We start from the raw sequence: 26,999 nt of genomic DNA, 5'->3' as shown, positions 1-26,999 counted from the left end.
CAACTATATGCATGAAACCATTCAGAAAAAATGTGGGCACAAATTGGTTAAGTACTAATAGGCCTATGTACCATTTAAAAGTAAAAGAGGTACAGACGTACCTTTTAGCTTTTGTATTTTACTGCCCCACTTACAGTTTCAGACCTTTTTGTGATAATAACAAGCCATAACACTTTATATAACACTTTATATTGATTCACTGTTGTCATGCTGTGACTGAAATTAGAAAATAGAATCATTGTTGTGCTGTTTTAAAAATAGCTAGTAGCTTCATTTTTTTAACAAACAGATAAGGAAGAGAGGAAATTTGCTGATGTAATCCTAGAATAGGCAAACATTCACACCAGAATAGTTAACTGTATCAGTAAATAATAACAATAATAAATAAATAACAATAAATAAATAAAAACATACTCCTCATAATCTTTGATGAGGTATTATTTTCACATCTGTGGGCTGAGTAGAAATAGGCCTTATCAACAATAAGTAGAGCTACAGTCTATAATGACCCAAAATAAATCTGATTATTACTTTACCCTTTTTGGAAAGAAGTAAAGGCAATCTATCAGTCTGTATAGTCATAATTACATGGTTTGTATGGTCAGACAATAAGGTAGAGAATCAATAATGTATATTCTACACATTAAAATAGCAAGTGTGTAGGCATTAGGTGTTGTCCTCTTCTCTCTAAAACATACATAAAATACAACGGGTTACTACACCATCTCTCTTGTGTCTCTGGGAGGCAGTCCATAAAGCGTTTTGGGAAGTCCCATTCGTTTTAGTGAATCGGTTCGTTTAAATGAACCCCTTTAAAAGTGATTCGTCTGCAATTCCTCAGACGTTAAAAGAGTTCCCAAACGTTTACATATGCTATTTTGTGTTATTTTTGTTAAATAATATTTGTATACTGATATTTATTTCCATGTTTTAGATTATTTTACATAAATCAACGTGTTTTCAGTTGTAAAGGTATCCCTAACATTCCGGTGATTTGTACACGCTTAGTGAATCGGTTCAATCGAATCATTACAAAACTCGATTCCGAAGAACAATTCATTCGCGAATCGGACTCCAGTTTATGGCATTGAAGAGTAACTTCAGCGAATGATGAGACAGTTAAGGTCTGTCATTGAAGACAGACGGATCGACCGCTGATAACAATGTATAATAACGACGGAGTGATGCTCAGAACTTACTGCGATCCGAGTTTTTGATAACCTATACCTAGATTCAGGTTTTTAGATTTTTTTTAATTATTATTACTAATCTATTATATTTGTCATTTTAACTCAAATAGATGTTCTATGCATAACAGCATTCAACACCATACAAATCTTGCAATATATGGCTATGTTCGTAATAAAAGAGTCGGACAAATCGCGAACCTAATTTCCAAGCGCGTCTGTTTCCCCAGCGATATCCCTTCTGGAACATGACATGCAGCGGTGTTATTTTGCGCTGTGAAAAGAGTAAGACAGTGTTATCCTCTGTTTCGATTGTCATTTTAACTGTACATTTAATTAAAACGAATGGTTTTAGGTGCAATGTGCGGACGAATGGGAAGAAGTACGTTTCTTTTGGCGCTTTTGACTACTTTTAGCGGCATTGTCAACTCAACATACGGAACATGGAAGAGCAGTTTTCATTCGAATCGTGTGAACAACGTGGAAAAGCCGTCATCTCAGCCTCACATCATCTTTATTATGGTCGATGACCAAGGATTTCGAGACGTGGGGTATCATGGGTCTGAAATAAAGACCCCAACACTGGACAGACTCGCTGCAGCAGGAGTCAAACTGGAGAATTACTATGTGCAGCCTCTGTGTAGCCCCTCAAGGAGCCAGCTGATGACCGGCAGGTGGGATATACATCATTCATATGAATAGGTTTACATCTCTAACAAATATATAATAGCCCCAACTGTTTTTTGTACACTTGCCACACTTTAAAATCAAAGAAATTCCATTAGATAAAAAAGTATCAACGCGTGTCAAGGTGTGTATTAATCACATTAAAGTTTGATAACCTGAAAGCGTCTCAGTACCTTTTGTCGTAATTTTGAACAGCATAGCCTAGCCTAAAATAACCTTCTTTTGGGGAAAGTTTGTTCTTTGTCATTTTTAAATAAATGTCACAATTGATGTTTGATATTTAATGTAATAGGCTACATTTAGCCTAGACATTTTGCAAGTGTGGCTTGAGTACTATCTAAATATTTACCCCTGTATTACCCCTGTAAATACATGAACAATGTGCATACTTCGTAGATGATGCCATAACTAAACAATATAGGCCTATTCATTTTTTTGACAACAAAAGTACCACAAACCCATTATGGCCGTGTTTGCAATTGTATATAATGCAGCAGAATAGCATCTGTGAACAGCTAATTTTATGGGATACTCAGATGGGACAAGATTGTGTTTTTGTGTGCATGTTCTCCACCCACAATAGTGTTTAAAGCCTGACACCAGAGTTCCCATAGTAGTGAAACATCTGGTCCTCGCCTCAGGAAACAGGAAGGTTGCTAGGATTCTTTTTTGGCAATTTGCTTTGGAAGTAATGAATGAATCAGCCCCTCCCCACATTCAATTTACAATGAATGTGCTGAACAGAATGGCTTTTTGGCTCTCTGTAATGGGGATTTGGGTGTATGACTGTTGTGTGGTTACCCTAGAAAATTCAGAACACTCAGAAATGAGATTAACATTACACATATCAAAAGAAATTTGTGGAGGTCCTTCAGCTATAACATCAGTAGATAAATCTACCCATAGCTGCTACGCTGTACCATATTCCGAGGTGTCAAAACTTTTTCAAATCTAATTTTAAAATTAAGTACACTGATTTTGAAAACCACTGTTTGAACTGTTTAGGTAAATTAATTTTAGGGAGAAACCCAAAGATAAACCCTGACCTGGCAAATGTTGTCCTTTGGTCCATAACTATCATTTTCAAAATTCCACTTATTAGTAAAACTGCACCAAAACTAAACGGTTTAAAAAGCAACTAAAAAACAAAAAGCCCCTTGTGTGTTTAAAATAGCATTTATCCTGTTTATTACCTAACAGGCATCTTAATTTGTGCACCCAACAGGCATCACTGATGAGTAAATATGGACAGCTGTTATCTCAAAAGATCATTGAAAATTGTATTCATATAACCCCTTAATAAACTTTGTTATCTTGAATAAGCACTGACAATGGAAATCTTCAGCTGGTTTTAGTAGTTAAACAGTTAACCTTTTAAACTATTATTCTTTTTATACCCTCTGAATTGTTTAATCTTGAAAATGCTCTTCAACAAAAAAGGTCTTGAGCAAATAAGATTACATTACAGAAAAAGAGGCAGAGTTGTTTATGTTGGCATCTGCTGAGCCATCTTTTAAAGGTCTAAATGTTATTGAGAGGGATAAGTATTGGTCATGTTTTTGTTGAAAAGCTTTATGCTTCTCTGATGGGTGCCTACATCTGATGCCTTTTGATCGTAAGTCCAAAAAAAAAACACATCTGCTCATATAAATAGCAAGCTCAGTTCCTCTTGCTAGCGTTTATCCTTTTAAGGTGCTCCATACACTGATAAAAGAAATGAACTTTTCATAATCTTCCAAGTCTGTTACATGTTTTGTCTTTATATGCAATATTTTATGTGATAGCTAGGTAGCATTTTAAAAGATATTATTCAAGACTGCTTATACAAAGGGTGCACAAATGAATTTAAGTTCTTAAAATATTTCCTTATTTCTGACCACACCTGTAGCTAAAAAACCTGCCAAGCAAAGCAAATCAGATAAAACATACTTTAATTTTGGTTTTCATCAAGCTGCCATATCAGCACTATATTCTGTGCCCTATATGTTTGGACCTTATTTGACACACCCGATTCAGTTCTTGAGCACTCTACTAACAAGCTGATGACTTAATGAGACAATCAGATTGTTTAGATAAGGGAAGCATTTAAAATGTGCAGTTTTTTCAAGCTCCAGCATTTGGAAACACTGCCATAATGGACAAGTCTAAATATTTAGAAGTCTTGTCAACTATATACTCTTAAATCATAATCAAAATAAAAACCATGTGGTGACTTGGGCTGTTAACAATTGCCAAACCCCATAAAAAAAAAAAACCATAAAGGTACAAAAACGGGGTCCATATGCCATGCAGTATATACTCAAGTCTGCTAAACCCTCTGAGCTTTGTGTTAGTAATATCAGAAATATTGTGTACGTACTGTAAAATCTGCTCTAGTTCTCCTTCGAGTACTTATGAGAGCTCATGAGAGAAGAACAATTGTACTTCTGAGTCAGATATTGTCAATCATGTGGTTGATTCACAAAACTGAAATATTTGTTCTATAGTTCAACTCACTGACTAGATGTTGTAGGAAGAAAGATCAAAAACGTGAAAAATCATGAGGTTGAGTAAATTGTCACTTTTGGGGGAATAAAAAAGTGAGTGAATTATATGAGAATCTCAAATCATAGGATGGCTCTACTGATATCAGACAAAAGGGCCTTGAGACGGTTAGAACTGGGTTACTGAAAAGAAAAAGAGGGTGTAATGAATGGCTGGTGTAGTGGGAATGAGGGAACGTTTTAATGCTCTGTGGTCTGAATTTGATTAGCTGTAGAGAGGAGCATGTCCCACTTATTGGAAGCAGATGTGGGAGGGATGTTGGAACAAGCAGAACATGGGTCAGCAAGGCTTCCAGCAGTGCCTGTTTGAGGATTAGTATTTTCTGATGGATTTGGTGGCCAAAAACACGTTTTGTGGGACATTTGAGTTGTGTTTAGTAGTGTTTTTAGTTTAATATTAGTTATATACTACATTTAAAATTTAAAAGTTACATTGGCTACGTAAATAAACCAGAATGAGATTGGACCTGTGGTGTAGTGGGTAGTGCATAAGCGCTGATGTCTCATGGGGATGGAGGTTTAGGCCTTGTCCCGTGGCCTTAACCCATTCCCTCCTCTCCGTTGTCACGGTGCACACAGCAAGGATCAACGAGGAACACGGAGACGAGGACGTAAACTCAAAATAACAGTCTTTAATGACATCAGGGCAAGACAAGGCAAGGCTGACAGACAGGAACACCGGGGAGTAACGAGTAGACATTTTGAAAAGTGGGGACATGGGGCAATGTCCTCATAAGTCACCTTCACCTTGTAATACCTACGTCATACCTGTGTCATTATAAAAATTGATGTCCTCATTTGTCACAAAAACGCGCTCACACACACACACACACACACACACACACACACAAAGAGCATTTCCAATTTGGTTCATATGGATTAATTTTACAATAACTTTATGGCAATTATCAAAGTTTTTTGTGCTAGGACTTTCAATGGAAGTATAGAAACATTTCAGGTGTCATTAAAAATACCTACATTTGTATTTTTTCTTTAAAACCAAAGATTAACCAACATCTTACTGGTTTACAACAACATAAGGGCGAGTAAATGTTGACAGAATTTTAATTTTAGGGTGAACTATATTATGGGATGATATTAGACTCAAAATGATTAATAGATGCACACACAATTCTCCATGTACTGCATACATTTTATGCATGTATCTTACTAACCACAAACAAATGTATTTCAATTTGAGTTGGTGGAATTCAGGATTAAATGTTTATGCAGTGATTTTAACAAATACACACGTTTGTGTATAAAAATGTTGTGATCGGCATTAATATATCATAAATTGCTCATGCAAAAAGGAATCCGTGCATTTGTGGATCAGGTGACACACGTGCATTTATTGACATCTTGTTTGCATTAATCTTGTTCGGTTCATTTGGATTTTGAGACTTCATTTTCGCAGTTTGCAGCATTTCACGACGCCCACACACACAACTACCAATGAACAAATCCCAGTGCAATTCATTAACGTGTATACGATTTGAAAAATTCGACTAGAGACTTATTTTTTAATACAAATGTTATAGTTTGTATTAAACTATCATAATTTGTGCATGCAGCGATTAAAATGTGCATTTGTGGATCAGGCGACGCACGTGCATTCATTCACATCTCTTCTGAGTCGATTCTATTTGATTCATTTGAATTTTGAGACTTTCGTTCCGCCCGTTTAGTCTTGCCCAATCCACACACACACAGCTCGCAATCCACACGCAGCTGAGCCTAAGAATATCAGCGACCACTAGATGGCAATAGCCCCAGTAAGTAGCATTTTTAGAGATACACAGCAGGTAAGTAGACGAGACGGTAAGTATCTGGCATAGAGATAGATAGCAATGGTAGTCCTCTTCGTAGGAACGAGACCGGACACTGGAGTGTTGTGAGGTGTGTGTATTAGAGGAGTGAGTGATGATTGCCAATGATGATGTGCAGGTGTGAGTGATTAGAATTCAGGTGAGGGCGTGCGCTGTGATTGGCTGGTGACAGAGTCTGGCCAATCTGTGACATTACCCCCCTCTCCACTGCCCGCTCCTGAGGGCCGAGGACCCCAACGTCGTGGTGGTCTACCTCTTCCTCTGGGCGCAGGACGATCAGAATGACTGGCATGGAACTCCCCAAGCAAGGCTGGATCTAGTACATCGTCTCTGGGGACCCAAGATCTTTCCTCAGGGCCGTAGCTCTCCCAGTCCACGAGGTATTCCAGATGACCACCACGGCGCCGGGAGTCCAAGATCTCCTTGACCTGATAGATGGCGCCGTCCTCCAGAATTACTGGGAGAGGGGGCTCCTCTGTCGGGCCAGGCTCTGTGGAGGGAGAGACAGGAGAGTGGTAAGGTTTAAGCAGGGATACGTGGAACGTGGGATGAATTCTGTACTGGGGTGAAAGCTGGAGTTGGTAGGTGACTGGGTTGATTTGCTTGGTGATGGTGAAGGGGCCAACAAATCTGGGACTTAATTTCTTGCAGGGTAGGCGCATCCTGATGTCTCTGGTGGACAGCCAGACCTTCTGTCCAGGTTGGTATTGGGGAGCTTCGGATCGTCGAAGGTCGGCTGTCATTCTGCGCCTACGTACTGCTCGCTGCAGATGGTGGTGCGCAGCGTCCCAGACCCTCTCGCTCTCTCGGAACCAGTATTCTACCGATGGAACATCCGATGGTTCCCCGGACCAGGGGAACATGGGCGGCTGGTAACCGAGTACGCACTGGAACGGAGTCAAACCGGTGGCAGGTTGGCGCAGGGAGTTTTGGGCATACTCGGCCCAGCCAATGAACTGGTTCCAAGAGTCCTGGTGGCCGAGGCAGAAGGTTTGAAGGAATCGTACTACTTCCTGGATTTTCCTTTCAGTCTGTCCATTCGTCTGGGGGTGGTATCCTGAGGACAGACTTATGGTCACACCTAGGAGCTTGAAGAAGGCTTTCCATACCCGTGAAATTAATTGTGGTCCGGGATCCGAGAAGATATCTTCTGGAATGCCGTAATACCGGAAGATGTGGTTGAACATCAGTTCAGCGGTTTCCATGGCTGTGGGTAGGCCTTTGAGAGGAAGACGACATGATTTAGAAAATCGATCAACAATTACCAGGATACAAGTGTTACCATTGGAGGCAGGCAGATTAGTGACAAAGTCTACCCCTAGGTGTGACCAGGGCCGATTCGGAACGGGCAGAGGAAGCAGCTTCCCAGCTGGCAGGTGGCGTGGGCTTTTGGACATGGCACACTCAGCCTTGGACGAACATTCTTACATCCTGAGCCATATTGAGCCACCAGAAGCAATCTTTTAGCAGCGAGAGGGTGTTGTTGGCCCCTGGGTGGCCAGTGCCCAAAGATGAATGTACGGACTGGATGAGTGATATGCGTTGAGCCCTGGGAATATACTGCAATCCTGGCGGGGAGCCCGGCGGAGTGGCCGTGGAAGCATTGGAGGAGGTGAACGGGCTGGAATTGCATTGAATGGGGCTTACTATGATCCTCTCGGGCAGGATGGATTCAGGTTCTTCCTCAATTTCCTCTTTAGAATCATGGAGTCGTGACAGATCGTCAGCTTTCACATTCTTGGGACCAGGTCTATAGGAAATAGTGAAATTGAAGCGCGTGAAAAAGAGAGCCCATCGGGCTTGGCAATGGTTAAGTCTTTTGGCTTCCTACAGATACTGGAGATTTTTATGGTCGGTAAGGACTGTCAATGGATGTTGCGCACCCTCCAACCAATCAGTGTTAATTTCATCGACGACGGAAAATATTCATCAACGAACCTTTTTTCTGTGACTAAGATGAGACGTTGACGAGCTAAAACTAATATCTGATGAAATTTATGCCACATCTTCGTTAACAAGACGAGACGGGACTAAAATGTTATTTGAGGACTACCGGACATTCAAAATACATCCTATAGGCTAAGTTAACTGTCTTGTCTTTCAAAATGTGCGTCTCTGTCATTGGATAAGGGGCATTTTCTTATCTAGTCTCAGTATGGCAGCCGCAGTGGACGGATAGGCTACCAAAACGCGAACTAGCGATCTGAAACAATGGCCTCAGCACCCGAAGGGTTAGGGAGTGGGTGACCAGACGTCCCATTTTTCCCGGGAGTCACAATTCATTGTCGATTAACTTAAAGTTAGTGAAGGTGCGATAGGCGGAAACGCGCTGATAGAAGTGCTCTCTCTCGCGCACGCTCCACTTCTTCAGTTCTCATACAGCGCACGATCAGTTCTCAGTGCTCAAATACACACACAGCAGTCCAAATGTCTCTCATGTAGAGTATCTCACGGAAATACAGTCCGTTATGGTTTAAGTGAGCTTAAACAGGTGGGTGAAAACTGAATGCATGTCAGTAGGCTATTACATGCATACCTTCCGTCTTAAATGGACAGCATTCCTAATTATCTGTGTCATAAATGTTAACCAACAAAAGATGTTAAATAAATGTATACTTGTTAAGTAAACCTACTGTATCTGAAAAATACCAGTTTTTCCAAATTCAATCCTTGATTCAAATTTCTCATAACTAAGCTTAATTGATGTGGTCTAAAGAGAGAAGAATTGATGACTGTTTTTGTTTGAATACTACATATAAAACAGCTACCAAAATAAATGTTGGTAACTGCAGTTTGACAAAGTAATGACTAAAAGTTGACAAAAATGCAATGACTTTTCGTCGACTAAAACTAGACTAAAACTATGAAAGACTGAAATGACTAAAATGTGACTAAGACTATTAAGCTTTTTCGTCTCAAGATAAAGACTAAGACTAAATGAAAAATGCCTGCCAAAATTAACACTGCAACCAATGCCTCCACTCTTCGAGGGCCAGCTTAATGGCGAGGAGTTCTCGATTACCCATGTCATAGTTTCTCTCCGCCGGGTTGAGTTTGTGAGAATAGAAGGCACATGGATGGAGTTTAGATGGTGTCCCCTGCTGCTGAGAAAAGATGGCACCAACTCCTGAGGTGGATGCGTCAACCTCCACAACAAACGGTTTACTGGGGTCTGGGTGTATGAGGACTGGAGCATTCGTAAACGCATTCTTGAGACACTCGAAGGCTTCGGTAGCGGTAGGATTCCAGACTAATGACTTGGGTTTGTTGCGAAGCAAATTGGTCAAAGGGCTTGTGATGGTGCTATATTCGTGGATGAAGCGGCGGTAAAAGTTGGCAAACCCCAGGAACCGTTGCAGTTCCTTAATGGTGCCAGGAGTGGGCCATTTCCGTATGGCCTCCACCTTCCCCTCGTCCATCCGTATGCCACCGCTGTCGATGTTGTATCCTAAAATCTGCACTGAGGACTGATGGAACGAACACTTCTCTGCCTTGAGGAACAGGTGGAAGTCTCTCAGGCGTTTCAGGACCAATGTTGCGACGATGTTCGGCCATGCTCCGGGAGTAGATGAGGATATCATCTATGTAGACCAGCACAAACTTGTGAAGAAACTCCCAGAGCACCTCATGCATAAAATCTTGGAATACGGAGGGGGCATTGACTAGACCATAGGGCATGACTAGGTACTCATAGTGGCCGGTAGGGGTCACAAAAGCCGTCTTCCACTTGTCCCCCTCATGTATTCTGATGAGGTTGTAGGCGCTGCGGAGGTCCAATTTGGAGAACACGGTGGCTCCGCGAAGGTGTTCTAATGCTGCTGGGACGAGAGGAAGGGGATAACGGAATTTAACCGTTATATTGTTCAGGGCTCGATAATCAATACAAGGTCTTAATTCTCCATCCTTTTGGCCACAAAGAAGAAGCTCGAAGCAGCAGGGGATGTGGAGGGGCGGATGTAACCTTGCTTGAGTGCCTCCTCAATGTATTCCTCCATGGCCTTCTGTTCAGGGATTGAGAGTGGGTAAATTTTCCCATGGGGCACTGGCTCACCCGGTATGAGGTCTATTGCACAGTCCCATGGCCGATGGGGAGGCAACTGGGAGGCTTTCTGGGGGCAGAAAACGTCGCTGAAGTGGGAGTAACAGGCTGGGATGTCTATGGAAAGTTTATCTGGGGGACTTTCAATGGAGGTGGTATTTACCGTGATCATCTTGACAGGAGGAGAAACAGGTCTGGGAGTATTGAGAAAACAGCCAGGGAAGCACTGGTTACCCCACTTCAGGACCTCACCAGTATGCCAGGCGATGTTGGGCTGATGTTGAACAAACCAGGGCCTTCCAAGGATTATGTCAGCTGCTGAACCCTCCAGAACCAGAAGATGAATTTCCTCCTCATGCAGCGAACCCACGGACAGGACCTGCACTGTGGTTTACACTCTTACGGCTGAGGGAGGTGCCAGTCACCGACTGTATTTGATAGTTGGTTTTGGTGCTTGCGGTTGGGAGGTTGAGCCGACGGCTGAGGTCTCCCGAGATAAAGTTCCCGGCTGACCCGGATTCAAGGAGGGCATAGGCTGGAAGAGAGAATTTGGAGGCAGTAAGCAGAACTTCTATTGCCAACGGTTTTAAATTCTGTATCACCGGCTAGATTGCACTCACCAAGAGACGATGAGGTTGTACAGGACATGCTGCCCGGAAATGTCCCCTTTCACCGCAGTATAGGCACAATCTGAGGGACATTCTTCTTTGTCATTCCTGATTGGGCAAGCGAGCATGATCGACTTGCATGGGTTCGCTGGCTGGTTCTGGAGGGCTTTGATTGAGTGGGTGGCGGAGGAGTGAATTGTAGCTATGGAGTGAAGCTTGTTCCTCAAGACAGGATTTCATACGTGAAGCGCATCGAATGGAAAGTTGTATTAAGCTCTCTAGACCACAGACATCGTCATAGGCGGCCGGCTGCAACCGAAGTTTGGGTTCCAACCCCTGACGATAAGCCGTCAATAGAGATCGCTCGTTCCATCCGCTGGCTGCTGCTAAGGTGCGAAACTGGAGAGCATAATCGTTAATAGACAGAGAACCTTGATGTAAATTATACAATTTCTCACTTACAGACGTGTCATAGGCGGGCCTGCCAAAAACTTCACGAAAATGATTTATAAAATCGTTGAAGGATTGAGTGGCTGGGCCTCCCTGAGCCCAGAAGGTTTCTGCCCATTGTAAGGCTTTTCCCTTTAAGAGAGAAATGATAAACACGATCCTTGCCTTTTCAGTGGGGTACAAGAGCGGCTGCATTTCGATGGCAAGGGAACATTGCAATAAGAAGCCGTTGCACTCCTCCGCCACGCCAGAGAAGGGCGCTGGTTGGGCCATGGGACTGGAGATCACGGTTGTTGAAGAGCTGGTGGAACGGTTTACGGAAGTGGCAGGAGGTGCTGGTGGTGGAGTCGGTGTGAGAGCCCATCGGAGAACATCCACAAGCTATTGGAATGGATCTGGGGCACTCATAGTTCACCGAGGTTCATTGCATATATGACATCCATTAAGAGTGTACATGCAGAAGCGATGTCTCCCAAGTCGTGAAGCACTTTAACACCCTCATTCACTATTCCAACATCAACTGGAGTGGTGGTGGCATCACCTCCCTCAGCATTAATGCTGTAGATGCCAAAGACAACTTGTTCAAGGTCCCTCTGGGCAGCACAGCCATCTGAATCCTTTCCACACACAAAAAAGGACAACAATGAAATCGCCAGCCAATTACATAATTCCAAAGAGCTAATTTGTATTGCAGTTTTCTCCGTAAATGTTTTAAAATAGATATTGATTACTAACTTTTAGTCCAAACTGATTCCTCACAATTTGTACACTCACTGGCCACTTTATTAAGTACACATGTATGATCTGATGCCATCTAATATAGTAGCTCTGCCATAAATTCTACTGTTATGAGATTATAATTTTTCAAATTTTAAGATTAAATTATCAGAAACTGGATTTTGGTCTAGACCAAAATTGTAATTCCTACAAGCCATGTCCCACTATGTTAAATGGATATTGTGATATTCTTAAAAGCCCTAGGATACCGTTACTGCTGCAGTAATTGTTAGTATTACCTAACAGATACTCTTTGAAGAGGCTGCTCGGATCTTCATTTAGATAGATACAAAGTGCCCTGAGGAGGCACTCCCTCTTCTTTTCAACAGTTTCATTCTAAATATAAAAAAGCAGCATCAACATAAATACTACAAACCTATTACACTTCTATAATTATGTGAAATGGGTGAAACTTTAACTATAAATCTAGGCACATGTACAATGACCATTTACTTGTACAAACATTATCAATGATTATGCAATTAGTCAATTACAGAGTACACTCAAGTAGGGCTGTCACGATAACTACTTTTTGTTGTGCGATATATTGCACCAAAATTAATTGCGATAAATGAAATTGCCATTTTATGCCACTGATTTCATAATGACAGTATAATGATAAAATAGCATAATAATGCAAGTACACTCTTTCAAACAACAAAGAACATTTTATTCTTAAGAATATTTAGATACTGGAATGAGAAATGTGAACAAATACATCTTATCCTATAATAGAAAAAATAAATAAATAAACACCTTCGTTAACAAAAAAGTGCACAGTAACAAGAACTAGGACAAAACAAAGTAACATTAATGGTCAGCAGTTATTTTGTGTTTGGTAAAGCTCATAAATGGGATCATATTTGAGCTTGACCACATATAATAATTTCTTTGGCTATATAGCAAGTTACGCTAACCGTGAGTGTGTGCCAATTCACACTGTCACGTTTACATTTGCACTGTCGGGAAAAGGCATCTTTATGTCTGCTGTGTTCATACTGCATGATGATCGGCGACAGGAGCTCAGACACTGCATGACTTCACAGTAGAAAGTATCGCAGACAACTCTGTCTGGTCCGCAAACTATGTTTCATAACCAAACGTACGCGACAAGTGATAAGGAAATAATGCAGGATCACACGTGAGATCAGAGTTCTCGTGCGGGACTGGAAATGGTGCCCTGCGAGAAGTTCAAAATGTTCCCACATTGGAGCTAAAGCTTGCGGCTTGCATTACCTGACACTTTCCACTCTGTTTGTGTGAGTGTGAGTGGAGCCGTGCCTGAGCCCCGTCCCCACCTCCGCCACAGAGAGCAGAGGAGATGACAGAGGCAGCACAATGGCATTCATTATGTAAAAATTCGAATAACCTATTTATGATAGAAAATTATCAGTAGCAATATCACAGCACCAAAAATTATCACGCTCATTTACATATATTGTGCGATAAGTCGATATATTGACCATCGCGACAGGCCTACTCTCAAGTAGAGAAAAAGAGTGAAAAGGGAAGCTTTTTGGGAAACTGCAGAGTGAATGATCAGTGTGTTGGTGGTACTATGCAATAAGAGTAGTTCTGTTCTTTCTGTTACTTGTAACTTTGATTGGTCCTTTTGAATGTCAGTACATCAGTTTCCTCAAAATTCTGGTTATTTATCCATAGTGTGTAGTGTAAATATGAAATAGCAATTTGTTTAAAGGGAAAAGAAAATTGCTATTAATCTCAGAAGCTGTGTGAAATACAATCAAATACATTTTATATTCATATGGGGTGCATTTGCAGATGTTATTGGTTTCTGACAAATGGCAACACAGAATAGACAAAATGTACTTATTCCTAAATGTTTTCTACAAAGAAGTAAACTATACCTGTGCAATCGGGGCAAAGGTGAGGTTAATTTTCTTTCCTTTAGATCCACCTGTCTTCTTCAGCACTCTAATGAGCTGATCAGCGTGTTGGTCAAGTTGTGCTAAAAACGTTGTGACGAGGGGAACAGTGGTAATCCTCAGAAATTCTGCTTCCACCTTTAAATAAAATATTTTAGAAGAGTTTTACAAATAACATATCATATAACTTAAAATAATAGTAATTTAAAACATTTATATCATCTGTTAAAAACTGAAATTATCAATTGCTTCTGATAATTAAAAGTAAACAGGATACAAACAGAAACAAGCTACTTAGAACTAACAAATGAAATGGTCATGCAAGAAACAGTATTTACATTAGTAGATGTTGCAGATCTTACCTATTGTGAGTAAAGCACCTTGGCAGGAACACAAAACACGCCTTTAAGGACCTGAAAAAATTGCAAAGGATAAAAACATAAAACAGTTTGATAAAGATTTTGTGAAACTGAATTAATCTGAACTGAAAAATTAAAAAATAATAATATTAATAAATATTAATAATAATCACACTTTGTAATTTTTATTGAAAGTATCAAAAAAAAAACTAAAATTTGGAAAAAACTAAACTTTGAAACCAAGTATTAGTAATGGAGTTGAGGCGGAAGCCGAAGTAGAATCCATATGCAGGGCTTATTAAACAGTTCCACAAATCCAAACTCAGTGTCAGCAAGGCAAACAGTGAGGTCAATACACAAGGAGGCAGTCCAAACAGGCAAAAGTGCAATCCAAAAGAGAAGTCAAAAGAAACAGGAAAACCGATCATACACAGGAGAACTAGACAGTGATTCAAATGCTTGGTAAGGCAGGGTAAACTGGCAATACTTCGCAAAGATGCAGGCCGTTTCTCAATATGCGTACTTGTCTGTACTTGTGTTCTTGTGGACTTGTGAAACGTCATCAGTCGCTGCCCAAGTACTGTTCCAATTCAAAGTTCACATCTAGCCAAGTCCAGTTCAAATCCCCGGATGTGTTCTTGATCCGCCCCTTTACCGAGGATGCATCAAGAGGTGACTTGTGCGGACTTGATACGGGCCATAACCCAGAATTCAGTTCGTCCTCCCGTCCTCGTTCTTCTGAGTCGAACTTGGCAAGTCCAAACTCGAAAGGACGGAAGTCCAGACTCTGCGAACTTGGTATTGAGAAACGGCCGCAATGTGGTGGCCAGGTAAATATGGCCACCAAACAGGAAGTAACTGCAGAGGAAGAGCTCACAGTCAAAACTCAGGCGAGAGCTCCCTCTGCTGGCGTGGTGTTACAGTATTAATTAATTAAACAGCAGATTTTAGTTTAGTTTTAGTCGGATGGATACCTAGTGGTTGAACTTAGTATTGCAGTTTCAATGGAAAATTACTGTAGCGTTGTTTTTCAAAATAACAAGTATGTTAACTTAGTACGTTTCTTAAAAATACCTGCAAACACATTATTGTATTTTATTTTACATTCCTGCAACAGATTCTGTTCAACAAGTGAAACAGATAAATCATACCTGATATTTACGTGTTATTTAAGTGTTTTCTGAACTTCTGATGTTGGTGAAGCGCTCTCAGAGGAAAACAGTTTGAAGAGACTGAAAGTCAGCAGGATTCATCATCTGTGGTGCAGGTGTCTGATTCAATAAAATACAAACAACCAAAAAAGAGAAAAAACATTTGTGAGCATGTTTATATCAGGAGCACCTATATATATATATAGGTTTTGTAGTCATAGACTCATTCATGCTTTGTATTATCGTTAAAAAAAGAGACATTTTATTTTTGAGAAACAAATTATTGTTTAGCATGCAATTATACTCTATTTTTGAACAGAGTAGGCTATTAATCATAAACATGTTGTAAACATACTTAGACTCGTAGCATTCATCATGTTACAGTGTACTCTCATATTACTTTTATTGTTTTATAAAGAGCATGAAAACATACTCGCGCCGTAAGAAATTTAAATACAATGAATTGCCCATCATATTCACAATGTTTTACTGGATTTCAAACATTTTAGTCAGGAATTATAGTTTGGGGAAAACCCAACTATGATTTTGTAGTCATATAGCCATCCTGAACATCATGTATGATTTTATAGTATAGAGGATATGATTCTGCAGTCATAGACTCACTCATGCTTTATACTATAAAAGGATGAACTTTGCACTATAAAAAATATATTTTATATCTGAGAACTAATTGTTATCATTTAGCACGCTATTAAAATATATTTTTGAACAGATATTATTAATAATAAACATGGTCTAAACATTCTGAGATGCGTAGCATTTATCGTGTTGTAATTTGGGAACAACCCATCTAGTAATGTGTTCAAGTTTATGTCACAATAACACGTTAACTAATGCAAAACATAAACATTACTTACTTATTCATCAAACTCTTGAGGAAATCCAGCCTTTACTCAGTGCGTCTTCTTCCAGAAAGTAACAGTAGCAGCGATGAACTCTTCACTGACGCTTTGTTTATGCTCCGCGCGCGCGGGTCACGTGGTTATTTGCATGTGAACGCGAGGGGGCGGGATCTCATTAAAAATAATGAGTTAGACGGGACAGACTGAACATCGTGTTGGTTTCATACGGATTACTTCATCACAGAATATTTGTTTTCGATATGACTTACTTCATTTGAAAGTGGACACTTCAGGTTTTCTATAGAGATAACTCTCATGTCTGTGTGTTGAGTATTCGCTGAGTTACACTTCATTTTAGTGACGCATTTCTGAAAACAGATCGCGGAGACGGAGAAGACAGAGAGCGCACCCTGTTTGTTTTCTTTATTCTTCAAAAGCACAACGTTTAGTTGTTATTATGAGTGTATACAAATAAAAGAAGACCCCTTACAGATTCGAATGGTGTATTGCTCTTATCTGAACGATCAAAAATGGTAATTCAAGCTCATTTCTGCCTTATCAGGAAAATCTGCCCCAAAACGCGTATTCGCGTTTGTCGGGCTCAGAGGGTTAAATACAATCAGTGGTCCTCAAAGTGTGGTACGCAGAGGAATCTCTGAATTAAATATAAATTAGGCCGCGTGTCCACCAAAGCGGGTTTTTTTTTTTTCCCGAGGCTAGCAAATTTTTAAAGTTGTTTTAAATGGGTGCGTCTTTTTCATGCTGAGCACTCTGCCGTTTTTTTCTCGGCGCCGAGAGTTGAAGAATGTTCAACTTTGGGTAAAACTTATTGCTCATCACTGTCCCTTTTTAATCAGCTAACCAATCACAGTGGAGGAGGGGCGGGACTAATACCATCACACTCTGCTTTTACTATGACTGAACAACAATGGAGAAGTTAATATTGCTTGTCTCAGAGTATTTATGTCTTTACCAGACGGAATTGCTGGAGTACCATAACATTGTTATGAAAAATAATGTTTGGAGAATTCGCAATGCGTCTGCCATATTACTTCAATGGAGATTCCATGTCATGCAATGTAAACAATTTAAAACAAAGTAAATTACATTATTATCACTTTACAAGCTTTTACTGTGATTTTCACAGTATAATACCGTATTCTGGAATTTTACTGTGAAAATAATGTAGGCGGAGCAGTTACAGGAAACTACTGTGAAATCCTTCCCGCCTCCACGCGCTGTGTCATCTGACTGAGCTCTCTCGTCTCCTCCATTTTCTCATCCGAGTCCAGCGGATTCAGCGGTAAGTGTTGAAATGTCAAATGAAATGCCTTTTTTATCTGTTAGTGCATGTAATTTAAAAGTATTAACCAAATAATTAGTTGTAGGTTCTTTTGTTAGCGGTTAGCTTGCACATATAAGTTTGAGCGCGCCATTTTTTAAACCATAAACAGACGTTGGTTGTAGTAATTATACTGTATTATGTGAGTAGCTAACTGTGAGACATTAAAAAAAATTTGGAGCCTCATTTTGGGAAAAAAATGTCATTATCTCTTAGCTTTTCTTAGCGCTAACAGCGATCTCTTTCCCTGTGTAGGTTCTCTCCACAGAGGTGACCACTTGGGAATAAAGTTGTATGTAAGGTAAAAATGGCCTTGTGATCGTTATTATCAACCAGAGAAATTATAGTGTCGTGGATTATAGCAAAGGTAGAGTAAATTCATCTAAAATGAGGAACGTAAACTGGGTTTATTTATTTTTCTTCCCTGCTGTGTGTGTGTGATACCGAGCAGCCGTTGTCTGCTTCATCAACTGAAAAAGGATAAATCGATAAAGGTAAGGGATTATTTGTGCGCAAATTTTGACTGTGCTACGATAGGTGCAGATTATTAACAGTTGAGTCTTATTGTACTCTTATTCTATTGATATATTATTTTGCAGCCTTGTGCTACAGCTACAGCCACTGATGGTTAAGGGACTGTGATGATACCAAGAACCCCAAGCTTGCTTGATTGTTCAAGGTAATGTTGTCCTTCTCATTTTGATTGTATTTTCAAGTGTCAAGTCATCCACAAATTTGTTGTGAGCAGTTTCATGTAGGAACTATTTTCTTTCTACAGATAGTTTCTACATGAAACTGCTCAGAAATCTGTGGATTATCTTTGTCTTGATTTCTGGAAAAATACATTTCTGTAGAGTGGTTTTCTCTGGCTTTTAAAAAATGTTTAAAAAGGCCTATATTTACAACTGTCTTGGTTTTAAAACAAAAAAAAATAATAATCTATTATGAAAATTACAGATTTCTAATATAAAAAATGTTAAGTGATTAGTTATGTTAAGTATTAGTTATGCATTATTTTAATGTATTATTTTAATAATGAACACACTGGTTTGTAGTGCAAACAGTTTTACCATTTACTTGTTATTCTTCTTGTTATTTCCCTACAGCGGCTAATGAACCGGAAATCTCACATATTCACATAAAACGGCATATGTCTGCATTGAAAAATAAGGTGAATTGCAATTATTTTCTTTTAAAATTAGTCATCTAAAACTCAGTAGTTATAGTATGCCGCCACCCTACTCTTTTCACTCTAATTTCTTAAATAAAAAAAATCTTTATTTATTTTCTGAACAGTAGTAGGGGTGTCCCCGACTAAGGATTTTCATAGTCGAATCGGAATTTTCTAATCTTCACGATAGTCTACTGATAGTCGAATCATATGTTTGGGGGGGGGGGGGGGGGGGGGGGGGGGTTACATTACCAAGAGTCAAGTCAGCTCTGAATGAACTCCTTTTGTGGACGCGCTCTTCACGCAACAACGTGCAGAAACACGGCAAGTTGGCAACTGAACTCTAAAAATTCACAGCGTTTTATTATAATAGTGTTCTCACTATAATGTTATTTATATGACAGTCCCAGTCATAGTTATTAATAGTCTGCATTGTTGTTTGTACTGCTCGCACTGCGCGCTGAAGAGATAATCACCGTAGTACTACATTGATGTGCTTTACTGCAGCACAACTCAACCAAATGCATCTTATACAAGTTAAATAATATATACACAATATATATAAACCGGCTGAAATCACTCGTACCCTTCTTGATTAGAAAAATCCAGTCTTTCACTCTGCCTGTGTCAGTTTGAGTCTTGTTAAAGATTTAAATCCCTGCTGCCAAGATGCTTCTCTGTCGGACACAGATTATGGAAAGTGAAACTTAAATTTATAGGGGTGGTTGGATTCATTCACGCACGTTAAAATATTTATTTAAAGCTTCCTTCTTTTCAGATTCTTATTTACAGCATTATCTTAATAGGCTGTATATTAACTTATTGGGAGAAAACCGGTAGTTCTATGTGAAATCAAGACATTTCAGCACCCCCTTATAGCCAAAACGGCATGATCATAACACCTCTGAGAATATTAGACTGTGAGATTGGGATTTGAATCAGGCTCCTCCTATCAAAGCATCGAATCGTCGACTATTCGGGGTCACCCCTAAACAGTAGGTAACAGTATATCTGTTTCTGTTCCAGGTGACACAATGAAGATGAGGGCATGGATGCTGACATTGGATGGTCAATTTGAAGTATGCTGAAGATGCTTCTTGCACTCAGGAATTTACCAAAGGTAATTTCTACATAACATTGTACTTGAGGGCTTGTTTTTTATTTGGTGGGTTAAACAAGGAATGTTTCGTTGTGTTGGGATTTTGCGAGCCACGCAGGACCACAGCAGCCAAGTGGTGACGAACCCCTTCTCCCCCTCAAACAAGTGGTGTGGAGACCAAACAAGCTGTGCTGGAGACCATAGAGGAAGCTGTTTTTAAAATGATGCTCCATTCTCTGGAATCAGTACATATAAAGTGATGTACACAGTTGTGTGCAAGTGCTCTAACTGGATAAATCACACACCTCTAATTTGTTGCAGGACTGTTCTTGACTGTGTGTTTGTGATGGGAATGTTTTTAAGCTGCTGTTATTTAAATGGTTAGGGTTAATATCACCTTGTTCTGTAACTTTTTGGTCTGTACTGCACAGCAGTGACCCACTGAATGTGGTGACTGGGAACTGACACCTTTTTCATCCAACCTGAAAGAAACTAACAGCGTTCCTCTCTGCCTTTTTGTTTATAGGTACTTCTTGGACATCAATCCAGAGACGGCAGAGAGGACAGCAAATCTGCAACCAGCAAATCTGTACACTGATCAGGAAACTCATTGACTTTGAATGGATGTCTGTCACGACCCAGGCTTGAACTCGGGTCTCTGGTGTGATGATTGAGAGATCTACCACTGAGCCACGGAAGTGGTGAAGTTGGACCCAAATGAAACACTTAAGGCATTACTCCAGGAAACGAAGATTTAATAAAAAAATCTTTGCAAGGATAATCCAACAAAAGTTCTTCTCGGATTGAGGAATTACAACATCAAAAACGATGGAAAACCAAAAGAGAAAATAAACTCCACAAGGGGAGAAAACACAATCAGATAGCAAATACAATCAAAGTCAGGAACTCAGGATACCTTACTTGGGGTAGCAAGAGAGGCTTAGCGCGACCAGGCAGGAAACACGGGGCGAAGACTCAAAAACCGAGTGGGGAAACAAGGGAAAGATACACAACTTAAATACACTGGGGAAAACAAGACACAGGTGAGCTGGATAACGCTAACAAGGCCACACGAAGAAGAACTAAGGCAAAGGAGAACACAGGGGACCTCTAGAGGCACGGAGACAAACTACAGGAAGAAGGATGCTGACAGATGTCAATCTAGTGTGTAAGCAATGTCCCATCGCCAAAATGGACAAACTCAACTCTGGCTTTGTGTTAAGCTATAGATGTAGTCATGCAGTAAGATGATCACTGAATATGTTCTATTGTGTGTCCTGGTTCAATGGAGAGAAGCATAACCGTCTAAACCTCTTTACTGGAAAGTTTAGACAGAATTTATTAAACTGCAAAATAAATGTGTACAATTGATTGTTTTTGTGTTTATTTGAATTGAACATATATTTCCAGTGTTATACGTTATTGAATGGGTTAACAGATAAAATGTAAAAATTACAGTATTTTATAATAAATTAAAAGTAAATTTTAAATTAAAAGTTTTTAATTAACAAGAAATTGTATAGTAAATTAAAAACACAATACTGGCTACTGAGTTGCATTACTATTACAGTTTACACTGTAATTCTACAGGAGCATACTGCTAAATCACAGTATGGAATAACTACTGTGAAGTCACAGTATACAGCTGTAATTTCACAATTATTTACTGTAAAAATAACAGTAACTTACTGTGAAAGTAATGTAACTAATTTACAGTAATTTACTGTGAATTTACATACAGTAATTTACTGTGAAAGTAATGCAACTAGTAGCCAGTAATTTACTGTGAATTTACGGTCAAATTTTTTACAGTGTAGTAACCACAGCGTCTCAACTGAAAAAAACTAAAATACGCTGCTCTCTCAAGCGCTCACAGCTGGGCGTTTTCAGCTGGCTCTGATGGACACGTGGCCTGATTGTTGTTACTTGCAGCTACGCATACAGCCTGTGTTAATTTTTTTTACTCAAAAATAAACTCAAGTAAAAGTGCAGGCATCTTACCAAAAAATTACTTTGGTAGAAGTTGAAGTCTTTGTTTAGAATATTACTTGAGTAAAAGTCTTAAAGTATATGATATTTATTGTAAAGTACGAAAAGTATTTTTTAAAATCTTAAATGTACTTAATTATTGAAAGTAAAAATACAAGTAAATGCAAAATGGAAAAGAAGCAAATAACTATATATATATAAAATATCCATACAGCTTTAGTAGCAAGATTGTGTTCAGTTTTAACTCTTTCTTCCATTTTGTATTTTTGGGTAAGAATAAGAAGTACTTCATCCGGTACTTAGTGTCTTTCATTCCAACATAAGAAAACATTTAGATGTATTTACACAATTTAATGTATCTCAGAGGGGACATGGATGCATTTAAACTGCAGTTACAGATGCATAAATAGGCCTAATGTTGTGTTTTAACATAAAACGTTGAATACTGATATTTGAAATAATTTAAAGCATGTAAAAAATAGTCAAAATGTGAAATTAAAACCGCTAGTAGGTGACAGCAAAGACTTTGGTGACAGAAAGTGACCATTAATGAGTGAGTCATTGAGATTCAACCGATTCATTCAAACGACTGATTCATTCAGAAACAAAGCATTTGTGTTAATCTGTGTTAATGAGTGAATCACTGAATCATTTATTCAACCGATTTGTTCAAAAAGCTGATTCATTCAATAAGTAAACAGTCCATTGCTCAGAGATGCAAAACAGTGATGTAATCTTTGTTTGGAACTATTTTTGTTGGCAAAATTTTGCAAAAACAAGCAATAAGTCTAAAATGTAAGTCACTTATTGCTTTACTGAACTTGTATAAAATTATTATTAAATGTTCATGCTGATATTTGCAGAAAAACGATACTCTTTGTGTGATATAGATATAGAAGTTAACTTTATTATATAAATATAAAAAGCATACAGAAGCATTTTTGCCGTCTACAATTTAGAATGCCTGGAATTTTGAGTTTTAATACATTAATAAATCAACAAGTCTGCCAGGTGGCCAGTCCGCCCCTGACTGTGCATAGTGCTACTGAATTTTAATGTTGGTCATAATGGTCGTACTTGGAAAGTCAAATATTTTCTGTGTTGGTACTTGGTGTAAAAAGTTTGAGAATCTTGTGTTAACATGACAGGAAAAATTGACCATAATTTTTTTTTTTTGATGTCCTTTAAACTGTGTGTACTGTCTTGGTACTGTGTTTGTAAAATGAAGAAACAGTATGTTTGTGATTATGCATGTGTGCTGTTTTTATGTGCTTGCGATTGATTTGATTTATGCATCGTTTATATTCATTGTGGAGAAATGTTTACTTGTACATCATGGACAGCAAACCACTGTATAAGTGAGATGATTTGACTTGATTTGAATATTACTTGATACATGTATATGCTTGTGGAAGTAGAAAAGCTTTAGATGTTGAGGTACTTGACTGAAATATTAATAAATATTTCAAACTATTCTGTTGAACTTACATAATTGTATTACATACTTTTTAATAATTTGATAACAATTTTGCTGATGCGTTTATCCAAAACAATTACAAATTTTAAAGGGAATATGAAATGCATCTTAAAGCTGCAGTCTGTAACTTTTGGTGCTCTAGCGGTTAATAAACAGAACTGCATGTCTTGCAGAAGAACATTGTAGCCGGAGCTACTTCTCTCTGTTTATGTCCATGGCGATTCACACAAGTACTGGGTTACCCTGCAGCGGTGCAGACCCAAACCAGTCTAAAATAGTTTAAATATAAACACTATAAACTGTTTTAGTCAAAAACATTTACATTTTCTGAGTTGATCTGTTACCTTCATTTTTCAGCTTTTTTTTTTTTTTTTTTGGGATGGACGGTTAAAGTAGTAGGTCATCTAAATGAGGACCAAATGTCTGTTTTATTCAGTGCTTATAATTTATTGTTACTAATTGTTGTTGTATTTTTTATGTCTTAGATATCAAATCCACACTGGCCTCCAGCATTCCATTATCCGACCCACTCAGCCGAATTGCCTCCCTTTGGAGAACATCACCCTTCCTCAGAAACTGAAGAACGCTGGGTACTCTACTCATATGGTGGGGAAGTGGCACCTTGGCTTCTATAAGCGTGGCTGTATGCCTACACAGCGTGGCTTTGATACCTTCTTTGGCTCTTTGTTGGGTAGCGGCGACTACTACAGTCATTACAAATGTGACAGCCCAGGAATGTGTGGGTACGATCTTCATGAGGGGGAAGAAGCTGCCTGGGAGCAGGACCATGGCATCTATTCCACCATCATGTATACTCAAAAGGCAATAAACATCCTGGCATCTCACAATCCTAAACAGCCCATCTTCCTTTACTTGGCCTACCAGGCTGTACACTCTCCTTTGCAGGTTCCTGCCCGCTACCTTGAACGCTATAAGTCAATCCCAAACTTGCATCGCCGCAAGTATGCTGCAATGGTCAGCTGCTTGGATGAGGCAGTACGCAATATAACTCTTGCTCTCAAGCAGTATGGCTATTATGACAACATGGTTATGGTGTACTCCTCAGACAATGGAGGTCAACCAATGGCAGGAGGCAGCAACTGGCCACTAAGAGGCAGTAAGGGAACTTATTGGGAAGGAGGAATACGAGCGGTAGGGTTTGTACACAGCCCTTTACTGGTCAAAAAGGGAACTAGAAGCAGGGCTCTAATCCATATTACTGATTGGTACCCAACACTGGTGATGCTTGGTGAAGGTACTTTAGATGAAAACCAGAATATTGATGGTTATGATGTCTGGGAAGCCATCAGTGAGGGACGTCCCTCACCTCGATTGGATATTCTCCACAACATAGACCCTATCTATACCAAAGCCAAGAATGGCTCTTGGAAAGCAGGCTATGGAATCTGGAACACGGCCATCCAGGCAGCACTCCGTGTAGGTGACTGGAAGCTCCTGACTGGTGTGCCAGGATATAGTGACTGGATTCCACCACAGACTTTCTCCAAACTGCTGTTGGCCAATCGTTGGCACAATGAACGTGTGAACTGGGGTCGAGGCAAATCTATATGGCTCTTCAACATTACAGCAGATCCATATGAACGGGTGGACCTTTCTCAACGATACCCACATGTGGTGAAGAAGATGCTATTCAGGCTTCTACGGTACAACAAGACAGCTGTGCCATGCCGCTACCCTCTCAAAGACTATCGCTCCAATCCTCAGTATAATGGGGGGGTCTGGGGTCCCTGGTACACAAATGATGACGAAGATGAGGATGATAACCTTCTCTCCTATGATTTGGAACAGATGAAGAGTTGGAAGAAAGCGAAACGAAGAGGGAAATTCAAAAGAAAGAACTGAGGTCTATAGAAGTTTATGTTGGCTCCCATTTTGACTTTTGTGGTATGAACTCAGGGATGACTGTAGTCTTTAACTTCCAGCTCAGTCATTTTCACTGATGTATAGATTTACCTCCAATTTCAATTTCAAATTAAAAGTCAGTAGTGTGTAATTTAAATATTTTCTATTCCAGTTCAATGTGCAGAGAACTATAGGCGATTCATTCATAGAGTGTAAACACTGTGTGAGGCTTCAAAGCATTGCTGTAAGTTTGGACAACTAGTGGCAGATGAGAAAAGTGGAAGAAAATCATTGTTTTTGCAACTCTGGTGCTACTAAAAGCACAAAAATGACATGCCTTCTATGAAAAAAAAAGCATGATGAGGAAGGAAACTACTTGAATTACTACTGTAAGTCTTACAGCTTGAATAAAAAAAAATAAAAAATAAAAACTTTTGGGTTGCATAAGAAAGTTAAATGAAATTGGTGCTATGTTATTGGCAAAAATTTGGATTCTATTACTGTATATGTATTGTTTTATTTGATGTTTTGCCTGGTCTGGCACCGGTGAAACTTGAATGTAAGATCAATACATCTTTTTCTTATTCTCCTGTTTTCTCAATTTTGGTGTGTTACATTTCAAGTATCATTTAAAAAAAATAAAATAAAAATGAAATCATCTCTCTGTTGTTGAACACGATCAGCAAACTCCACCCAACGGTAAGCGCTGTACTGGAATTACTGATTGACAGTTATTTGGCTGATGTCATTCATGAGTACGGTTACTATGACATTTGACCCCTCCTTTAAAGTGACAGTGACATGACATGTGGCCAAGTATGGTGACCCATACTCGGAATTTGTGCTCTGCATTTAACCCATCCAAAGTGCAGGCACACAGCAGTGAACACACACACACCGTGAACACACACCCGGAGCAGTGGGCAGCCATTCATGCTGTGGCGCCCGGGGAGCAGTCTGGGAGCCTTGCTCAAGGGCACCTCAGTCGTGGTATTGAAGGTGGAAGAGAGTGCTGTACATTCACTCCCCCCACCTACAATTCCTGCCGGACCTGAGACTCGAACTCGCAACCACGACTTCACAAGTTATGCTTAACTTTCAAGTATCATTATGCTTAACTTGCTTAACATACTACTAATACTTTAGTATGTACTGTTTTATAATACATACTGTATTCACCCATATCTAAGTGCACATTCTAAAATACATGCAAGCAGTCATCATTTTCCTCTTGCAGTAGTTTGAAAAAATTAAGAAATTCTGTCATTTGAATGACTGTAAGCCAATACTAAACTTTTTTCTGCAAAATTGATTGTCCTCAGCAGGGATTTTAGATTTGGTCTGACAATTTAAAAATACAATAATGGAATGAATATGGGCTCAAAATATAAAAAAAGAAAGAAAGAAAAGTATTGATTTTTACATTGTATGGTACTAATTTTCAAGGTATAAACAAATACTTTGCACACTTACAAAATCAGCAAAGAGGTTTTTGTCATTAACTTGGTTTCAATATCTGTGGCATTGCACTGGTTTGTCGTGCCAAAAGTTAATCTCTTTGGTCCAAAATCACTTTCCACAGCTGTATGATAAGCAACAAATACATATTGGATATTACTGTGCCATGTCACACACCAGTTTCACATTAATTGTGCATAGTCAAATTGCGCGTTACTTGA

General features: G+C 39.3%; 1 protein-coding gene across 1 annotated transcript; it reads left to right on the top strand.

The window, feature by feature from the left end:
* Nucleotides 1–1,086: 1,086 nt before the first annotated feature.
* LOC306864304 (arylsulfatase J-like) lies at nucleotides 1,087–25,950 on the top strand. The gene is made up of 2 exons (XM_079408247.1): nucleotides 1,087–1,861; nucleotides 23,943–25,950. Exons 1-2 carry the CDS (start codon nucleotides 1,533–1,535, stop codon nucleotides 25,318–25,320), a joined length of 1,707 nt encoding a protein of 568 aa, XP_079264373.1. The 5' UTR covers nucleotides 1,087–1,532; the 3' UTR covers nucleotides 25,321–25,950.
* The last annotated feature ends 1,049 nt before the right edge of the window (nucleotides 25,951–26,999 follow it).

This window comes from Barbus barbus (assembly GCF_936440315.1).
Source record: "Barbus barbus genome assembly, chromosome: 1".
In the NCBI taxonomy this organism is placed as follows: Eukaryota; Metazoa; Chordata; class Actinopteri; order Cypriniformes; family Cyprinidae; genus Barbus; species Barbus barbus.
This window is presented reverse-complemented; position numbering and strand designations above follow the sequence as displayed.

Excerpts from the sequence above, each read along its gene's own strand:
- LOC306864304 (XM_079408247.1), top strand. The coding sequence starts at position 1,533 with ATGGTTTTAGGTGCAATGTGCGGACGAATGGGAAGAAGTACGTTTCTT. Across the intron at positions 1,862-23,942 it reads AGCCAGCTGATGACCGGCAG|ATATCAAATCCACACTGGCC; the intron begins GTGGGATATACA and ends TTTATGTCTTAG.